The 9,562-nt window shown below is 38.8% G+C and overlaps 1 protein-coding gene across 1 annotated transcript; it reads left to right on the forward strand.

The window, feature by feature from the left end:
- The first annotated feature begins 1,688 nt into the window (after window positions 1–1,688).
- On the forward strand, window positions 1,689–9,544 carry LOC122547836 (fas-binding factor 1 homolog). Its single transcript, XM_043686411.1, has 4 exons — window positions 1,689–2,234; window positions 4,017–4,044; window positions 5,888–5,929; window positions 9,345–9,544. The coding sequence occupies exons 1-4, from the start codon at window positions 2,229–2,231 to the stop codon at window positions 9,542–9,544; spliced, it is 276 nt and encodes a 91-aa protein (XP_043542346.1). The 5' UTR covers window positions 1,689–2,228.
- Window positions 9,545–9,562: the final 18 nt, after the last annotated feature.

Consider the following 9,562-nt stretch of genomic DNA (forward strand, 5'->3'; position numbering starts at 1 on the left):
AACCTAAATGTGGAGAGGTTTAATCTGAATGGTACTGCTTTGAGGAGGTTTAAGAAGAGAGGGATCTCAGGTTGCATGTTTGAAAATCCTTGGAAGTAGAATTTCATTCTAAAGAGAGAAATTAGGAAGGCCAAGAGAAAATATGAGATAACATTGGCAGATAGGGTTAAGGATAATGCAAAGAGATTCTACAAATACATTAAGAGCAAGAGGGTAACTAGAGAGAGGGCCTGTTAAAGATCAAGGAGGTCATCTTTGTGTTGAAACCCAGGACTTGGGAGAGATACCTAAATGAATATTTTGCATCAGTTTTCACTGTGGGAATAGAACTGGAGTTGAGACAATGCAGAGAATTCAATATTTTTAAAACAGTTCATGCTGTAGAAGAGGAAGTTCAGGAGGTCTTGGAGAATATAAAGGTGGATAAATCTCCGAAATCTGATCTGAAGTATCCCAGAACATTGTGGTGAAGTAAGGGAGGAAATTATGAGACACCTTGCAGAAATATTCGTATAATCTATATCTATGGGTGAGGTGCCTGATGTCTGGAGGGTGCCTAATGTTTTATCTTTCTTTAAGAAAGGTTGTAAGAAGAAATCTGGGAACTATTGACCTGTGAGTCTGACTTCATTTGTGAGTATCTTGTTGGAGGTGATTATAAAAGATAAGATTTATGGACATTTAAAGAGGCAAAATTGATTAGGGATAGACAGCATGGTTTTGTGTGAGGAAAATTGTTTCTCACAAATTTGAGGTTTTTGAAGAAATTATCAAAAAGGTTGATGATGGCAGAGCAATACATGTTGTTTATTTAGATTTTAGTAAAGCCTTTGACAAGATTCTGCATGGTAGACTAATTAGTAAAGTTAGGTCACATGGGATTCAGGATGAGCTTGCCAATTAGATACATAATTGACTTAATGGCAGGAGACAGAGAGTAATAGTAAAGGGTTGCTTTTCGGACTGGAGGCCTGTGACCAAAGGTGTTCCATAGAGAGCTGTTCTAGATCCTCTTTTATTTGTCATTTATACAAAGGATAGTCTGCAGAGACAGTGAAGAAGTTTTTATAAGATTATAAAGGGATCTTGATCAAATGGGTCAATGGGCTGAAAAATCGTGGATGAAGTTCAATAGGCAATAGGTGCAGGAGTAGGCCATTCAGCCCTTTGAGCCTGCGCCGCCATTCAATATGATCATGCTGATCATTCCTAATCAGTATCCTCTTTCTGCCTTATCTCCATAACCCTTGATTCCACTAAATTTGAGAGCTCTATCCAACTTTTTCTTAAATGAATCCAGAGACTGGTCCTCCAGTCTCTGGGGCAGAGCATTCCACACAGCCACCACTCTCTGGGTGAAGAGGTTTCTCCTCATCTCTGTCCTAAATGGTCTACCCCGTATTTTTAAGCTGTGTCCTCTGGTTCGGCACTCACCCATCAGCGGAAACATGTTTCCTGCCTCCAGAGTGTCCAATCCTTTAATAATCTTATATGTCTCAATCAGATCCCCTCTCAGTCTTCTAAACTCAAGGGTATACAAGCCCAGTCGCTCCAGTCTTTCAGTGTAAGGTAATCCCGCCATTCCAGGAATTGACCTCATGAACCTACGCTGCACTCCCTCAATAGCCAGAATGTCTTTCCTCAAATTTGGAGATCAGAACTGCACACAGTACTCCAGGTGTGGTCTCACCAGGGCCCTGTACAGCTGCAGAAGAACCTCTTTGCTTCTAGTACAGCTGCAGAAGAACCTCAACTGGGAAAACTACATGTCCAATAATACTGTGGCTGAAAACTATATTAAAAACAGAAAGAACTGTGAATGCTGTAAATCAGCGACAAAAATAGAAATTGCTGGAAACGTCCAGAAAGCTTGGTAGCATGCATGGAAAGAAATCGGAGTTAATGTTTCAGGTTCTCAGGAAGGGTCACTTGACCTGAAACATTAATTCTAATTTTTCTCTGCAGATGCTGCCAGCCCTGCTGAGTTTTTCCAGCAATTTATATTTTGGCATACTGTGACTGAAGATATCCTGGAGTGTGCACTAAATGTTTTAGATCAGCGTACTGAGAAACTAACTAGAGAATCGGCGATCTGAGATTTGGTATTGTGCAATGAGAAGGAGTTAATTGATAATCTTAATCTGCAGGTCTCTGAGGGAAGAGTGACCATAATATGATAAAATACTTCGTTGGATGAACAAGGGTCTTAATTCTAAACAAAGGACATTATGAAGGTATGAGGTGGCGGTTGGCTATGATAAATTGGGCAATTTCATTAAAGGCTTGACAGCAGATAGGCTATGACTAAATTTTAAGGAACAAATGCTGCATGTGATAGTAATACTGGTGCAAAAAAACAGTGGGGAAAATATTTCAATCATACAATTTCATTTGATATGATGCCACAATGGGAAGTTGGTTAGCAGATTAGAAATGTTTGAGATTAATGGATCCTTGGCAGCATGAATTACAAGTTGACTAAAAGACAGGAGAAAGCGGGTAGGTATAATTGGGCATTTTTCAGACTGAGACAAGTTGAAACAAGTGTTTCCTGGGGGTTATCACTTCAAGGAAAAATATCTTTGAAACAGAGAAGATTAAGAGGTGACCATATTGATGTGTTTGAAATTATGAACAATTTTTGCAGAGTAAAGAAGGCTATTCGGTTCCTACTAGTTGGTATGTTAGTAACAAGAGGTCACAATTTCAAGGTTGCCAGCTCGAGAGCTAGGAGTGACATGAGGAGAAACTTCTTTACTCAGATTGTTAGGATTTGGAGTACACTGCCTGAGGAGACAGATCCCAAGGTGTTTTCAAAAGAGAGCTAACATATATTTAGGGTGCTTCGGAAATAGGGCAGGACAATGGGACCAGCTTGGTAGCTCTTTCGGGAACCAGGGCAGACATGGTGGACCAAATGGCATCCTTCTATACTGTAAATTCTATGAACTGTAAAGTTGATTACTTTGGTAGGAAAAACTGAAAGGCAGAGTGTTATTTAAATTTTAATAGATATGATTATAAGAGGTGAAAGATTGGGCATTGTTGATGTATGAATTCTGGTCACTGAAAGCAAGCATTCCGGGTGCAGCATGCAGTTTGAAAGGCAAATAGGATATGTGACTTTGTTGCATGAATTTTGAGCACCGGAACAAGGATGTTCTCACTCCTGAAAGGGATTGCAACAAAGGTTCACTAGACTTATACCCTGGCAAGACTGTCGCATAAGGAGCGGTTGTGTCAGCTATGCCTGGAAACGTGGATTTTAAAAGAATAAGGGGACGCAGGATCTGAGTCAATCACTTAAATGTCTGAAGGATCGATAGATTAGATGCAAGGATGGTATTACTCTCTGGCTGAGGGATTCTAGATCAAAAAGTCTGTCATCGTCCAGTACAAAGTAGTCTGCGTGACTGGAATGGCATTTCACCACCAACACATAGTACATATCCTTGCCGCTACCTGCAGGATGGACTGCAATAAACCACACAGACTTTCTTGACAGCACCTTCCAATCCCATAAGTTCAAATGTCTTGAAAATTGGGCAATTATCCTTCAGGCATCATCATTGATTCCTCTTCAATCACACCTATTTTGGTAATATCTCACTGTGCCTTCATTGTCACTATTCCTACAAAAGCCAGAACACCTAAAGTCTGAAGGGAATGAAGAAGATCCAGAAGATATAAATAGCCTGGCAGTGTACAATGCATCACAGTGGCATAATCATAAGTTCAACATACTAAATCTTTTAATAAAACAAAGAACTGTGGATGCTGGAGATCTGAAACATGCAAAAACAGAAATTGCTTGAGAAACTCAGCAGGTCTGGTAGCATCTGTGAAGAGTAGAGTTAGTGACCCTTCTTTCAGAACTAAATTTTAGTCATAGCACTGTTTAGAAAATATTGGAGAGCTTTCAAACTATTGTATTTTGAAGTTTTGTTTCTTCCTTTCAGCAAACAACTTTGAAAATATTTAACCTGTAAATGAGCATCTGTTTGTTTGTGTTTCAGGGATCAAAATACAAAAAAGGATTCCGAGGTGAGTAGTCGTATGCCATCTTGTTTTGGACAATTACTTGTAATAATTTAAAGAGAAAGAAACACTTTCTGAAGGGGAATCTTTTGTTTTTGTAAAACAGTATGAACTGAAATAATTGCACTGAATACAATCACAACCTTGATTTTGAACTGTTGTGCAAGTGAATCTAGAGCCTGCCTTAGATGACAACCTACTGGGGTACATACTGCATTTAAAAGAAACAGAAAACTAGCATATTATCTCTGAAATGCTTTTCAGCTTTCTAAATACAATCTCTTGCAATTTCTCTGTGTTACAGTTGAAAACAAAAACAATTCAAAACCTAGAATTGCAGATGAATGGGGAATTATGAGAGATGTTCTCCTTTCCGCTCTGTTCTCTTCACTCATTACTGCTTGCTAATTTAAATGGAAATGTTAGGCAGGCTGGATTGTTGATTTCTCCACATGTCCCACTCACGCCTAGACACTGAGTGTTCCATGTGTCTTTGGCCTGATGGGTAGATGTTTACAGATGGATACAGAAGGTGGGCATTTATTTTTCTTGTGTAGTTATTTGCTACTAGCTGTTTGTGCTAAAGAGAAGTGTGTAGTCGAGTTACTGTGGGACTGTTGCACTATCTGATACATTGATGACATGTATAGCTTGGTACAAGGCATTATTTAAAAGTTTTCAGATGGTATGAAACTTGGAAGCATTGTGAGAAGTGATAAAATGCTGTGGGACTTTGGCACGTTGGTAGAATAAGTGGACAGGTGATAAATAAAGTCAACAGGAAGAACTATAAAATGATTCATTTTGGTAGGAAGAGCATATAACTAAAAGAAGATACAATTCTAAAAGAGTGTGCAGGAGCTGAGAGACCTGGGTATATGTGCATAAATCACTAAGGATATTTGAGAGTGCAGTTAATGAAGCACACTGTTTCCCACACTTTACCAATGGTGGCATGGAATACAAGAGCATGGAAGTTGTTTAAATTGTTAAATCTCAGCTGGGATATTGCATTTTGTTCTGGGGACCACACGTTAGGAAGTATGTGAAGGCATTGAACGGTGCAGAAAAGATTGATGAGTGGTTCCAGGGATGAGACACATCAATTAAGAAGGTAGATTGGAGAAGTTAAGACTTTTCCTTAGAGAAAGAAGGAAACCAGGAGGAGCCCAAGATAGATATTGAAATCATGAGGGGCCTGGATAGAGTAGATAGGGAGAAACCGTTTCAACTTCTGAAGGGATCAAGAACAAGAAGGCACAGGTTTAAAATAATTGGTAAAAGAAGCAAAAACAGTGTAAGTTTTGTTTAGTATAGGGAGTGGTTTGAGTCTAGAATGCACTTTCCAAATGAGTTGTGCAAGCAGGTTCATTCGAGGCATTCAATAAGGAATTGGACTGTTATCTGAAAAGAAATAATAAGTAGGGTCGAAGAGTGAAGGCAGGAGAATGGTATGAAGGGAAATGTTCATTTGGAGAGCTGGTGCAGACGTGATGCATCGATTGGCCGCTTTCTGCATTGCAGCAATTCTTTCATTCAGAGATTTTCCGAGGTATCCGTTTGGAGCACTGGCACAAATAATATTAACTGAGACAAACTTGACCCATATGCCAGGCTTCCTGAGCTCTGATGTTAGAGCTACTAAGCTCAAACACTACCGATGCTTCCTATTATTCTCTGAAACACATGCAGCAACCAAATCTTTACCCACTTTTGTGTCTGCTCCATTGTAAAATCATAAATGTCCAAATGGATTTGGATATAGGGTTGAATAAGAACATTCCATGCCTTTATTGCTGGGAACAAAAGTGAGGTTGTCTGATATTATTATATCTATCTTATATTTCAGAATCAATTGATGATGTTCTGGATGACCTCCTTGGAAAAGATGGTAGGGTGCAATTACTTTCTCTTTTGACAATCCAGAGTTGTTAGGTTAGTACTTAACCACAGCAATTCTAAAAATAAATAGTTTATGGAAAGTGTGCATTTCTGGTGTAGCCGGCATTGTTACCCATCCCTCATTGCCATGAACAGAGTGGTTTGCTGGGACCATTTCAGAGGGCAGTTAAGAGTCCATCACATTGCTGTGAGTCTGGAGACATTTGTGTGCCAGACCAGTAAGATTTCCTTCTGGAAAGGACATTAGTGATCCAGGGTTTTCAATGGAAATGGACGGTTGTTTCTTGATACCATTACTGAAACTCGCTTTCAATTCTTGATTTTCTTTTAATAAATGAATTTAAATTTCACCAGCTGCCGTGGTGGAATTTGAACTCTTGTTCTCAGAGCGTTAACTGGACTCCCAGGATACTGGTTTAGAGACATTACCGCTATGAGAGTAGTCTGTGTCACAGACATACTTAAGTAATTCTGTTTAATTGGAAAGCCCCAGGGCAAATATCTGAAGTTCAGTTTGTAGGACAATGCTAACGTTGAACAGCATAATGGTAAAGAGAAATTAAAGCAAGTAGTGACGGAAAATTGATGCTAACTTTAGTTTTAATATCCTAAAAATTTCCTGAAGTAGTAGACTTTGGAGGTATGATTAAGGAGAAGGGGCAGTTCAAGGCGTTCCATCTTCAACATGTTGGGGATCCAGGGAGGAGAACAGTTCTTTTATTTTTATTCGATCAGTAGAGCCGCAAGTATATAGGACAGAGAAGGTGGTGTTTGGTATGCTTTCCTTTATTGGTCAGAGTATTGAATACAGGAGTTGGGAGATCATGTTGCAGCTGTACAGGACATTGGTTAGGCCACTTTTGGAGTATTGCATGCAATTTGGGTCTCCTTCCTATTGGAAAGATGTTGTGAAACTTGAAAGGGTTCAGAAAAGATTTACAAGGATGTTGCCAGGGTTGGAGGATTTGAGCTGTAGGGAGAGGCTGAATAGGCTGGGGCTGTTTTCCCTGGAGCGTCGGAGGCTGAGGGGTGACCTTATAGAGGTTTATAAAATAATGAGGGACGTGGATAGGATAAATAGACAAAGTATTTTCCCCAGGGTAGGGGAGTCTAGAACTAGAGGGCATAGGGTAGAGGGGCAAGATATAAAAGGGATCTAAGGAGAAACCTTTTCATGCAGAGGATGGTATGTGTTTGGAATATTATGGACAAGGCCAGACACAAACTTTGCTATTTGATTTAAGCAGGTGTACAGTGGATATTCTTGGAGAGAATTAGCTGGTCTGACTACTTACTTCTAAACAAAAACAGAATTTATTTACAAGATTACTGAATGAAACACAAAGAACAGAAAACCGAATACCGAATAATTTATCCTATCTGAATACCCAACAGACTATCCTGACTTAATGATGCTGTTCCAAAATACATGCAACTATCCCAATAAACATCCCTTGGCACAAAAAGGTAAAATGAAACAAAGGATTACAGGCTTGAAGTTAGACAGAAGAGAGAGTGGCATCTTCTCGTACACACACTTCTGCTGAACTGCCAGAGCTACTGAACTGACCACTTTCCCTTCGCTCTACAAGTTTTTTTTAAACTTGAAAGCTTCTGCCCTAGGCAGTATCTGTTAGCTGTAAACAAATGGGCCCTAAAATCTATACAAACTCTCAGACCTTTTGGAGTCTGGGCCATTTACAAACTCTCTGAAAAAAAATCATGAACGACATAACCTTGTCAGAATGAGCTGCCAGAGGAAGTGGTGGAAGCTGGTACAACTGCAGCATTTAAAAAGCATCTGGATGGGTATATGAATAGGAAGAGTTTAGAGGGATATGGGCCAAGTGCTGGCAAATGGGACTAGATTAGGTTAGGATATCTGGTCGGCATGGACAAGTTGGATCAAAGGATCTGTTTCCGTGCTGTACATCTCTATGACTCTATGTGTACCTGTCATGTCAAGACATCCATTGCCACGCTGAGGTTCTGAATTAAACTGCCCGTCAACTTAAACCTATAGAATTTCTATTTGCCTGGTGAAATTTAAAATCCAGGAAACTTAGAGACAAATCGATAGAATAGAGAACTGCGTATACTTACAGTACAATACCATTAGATCATCGATTTGTGCTTGCATTCTGCTGGACTACTTGGAAACCAATCCTCTTGTTTGTTTATCTTCCATACTCCAGTATTATAATTTGCATTGAATATTTATTAGCCCAGATTTTGCACTTCCCACTGACCTTGAAGAAAGCTGCCTGCAAAGACTTTTCCTTTCCTGGCATTTGTGTAAATCTGAAGTCCAGTAAAGGAGCCTCCAGATGTCCAACAGCAGTGATGACATCATGCATTGCAAGCAGCCAATAATATTGAAGTGTTCTCATAGATAACAAGTCAGGAAGTTTTTAAAAAAAACACCAATTCTCTCACTTCTGGCTTTTAAAGCTTCCAGCTTGTAAAATAATTCATTGGGACAGAGATATTGGAGAAGTTGAAGTATTATATATTTTAATGTTAATTCTTAAATTTGAGGAATTTAGTAAAATGGAGAAATTTGACTACCGTCTTTTATAAGTTTACGTACATTTGAACATTCAAGAATTATATGTTAAAATGCTCCCTATTCAACCATCATTCACTGTCTTCTCATGGAATGTATATTCCCTTGGTTTTCTTCCAAAGAATATTTCATTCCTCCAAATGAAATTGCATCTGTCACCCAGTCTGCCCATTTCATTAACTTGTTTACATCCCAAATGTGCACATGGACATTACTGGAATTTAACATTGATAAACCTTATAACTTATCAGTTGCACTCTCCTTATTAAAAGGAAAGAATGTAGATAATGGCTTGTATGACCTGAGGAGATCCAAAAGTATTTCACAGACTGTGAAATCATTTAAAATATAGGCGCTCTTGTAATGCAAGTACAATATTTGGACAAGTTGGTTTTAGACAAATGGAAGGGACTGTGTGTTTTGAATAAAAGGCAAATGAGAAGAAATTTTAAATGAATAGTGAGAAAATTAACATCCAGAAAATTGAAACAAGAAAGTTTGAGCTGAAGTGAACAGTGAAGATTGGTGAATGATACCTGAGTAACATCATTGCTGCCCGTCAAATGAGTTTAAAAAGTAAAACCAATGCCTTTTGCATTGAGTCATAACCGCTTTCGTTCCTGGTTAATCTATTGTTGATTCTAACAACTCTTAGCAAATCACAGTGAACATACTGATCTAAGTACATTTCCATGCATTGACTTAAATCTCTACAGTGGATAGAGGTAGCAATGTAATACCTTATTTTTCACTTTATATTGTGTCTACATTCAATCCATGGTTTAAGGCACTGTGAATGTGCTAACAGTTTTATTTCTGTCACTTTTTGTTTTTGTAGATGCATCTCCCAGTAAAACTGCTTCACCAGTTACAAAGTCAGGGGGCAACCTCAAAACATCATCCAGAACCAGCAGAAAGTATGCAAGCAAGCAGACTGACTCTGACTGTAGGACTAATAAGCATACTCTGTGGATATTTATCGTGTCTAGCCAGGGATTTAAATTACAGGAATTTAAAGTTTTTCAGCTTTTAACATGAAATGGCGTTTATTCAAAG

Source organism: Chiloscyllium plagiosum, unplaced genomic scaffold (assembly GCF_004010195.1).
Source record: "Chiloscyllium plagiosum isolate BGI_BamShark_2017 unplaced genomic scaffold, ASM401019v2 scaf_6696, whole genome shotgun sequence".
Taxonomy (NCBI): domain Eukaryota; kingdom Metazoa; phylum Chordata; class Chondrichthyes; order Orectolobiformes; family Hemiscylliidae; genus Chiloscyllium; species Chiloscyllium plagiosum.

Coding starts and splice junctions, on each gene's coding strand:
- LOC122547836 (XM_043686411.1), top strand. Junction 4,045..5,887: donor ATACAAAAAAGGATTCCGAG/GTGAGTAGTCGT, acceptor CTTATATTTCAG/AATCAATTGATGATGTTCTG. Junction 5,930..9,344: donor TGACCTCCTTGGAAAAGATG/GTAGGGTGCAAT, acceptor TTGTTTTTGTAG/ATGCATCTCCCAGTAAAACT.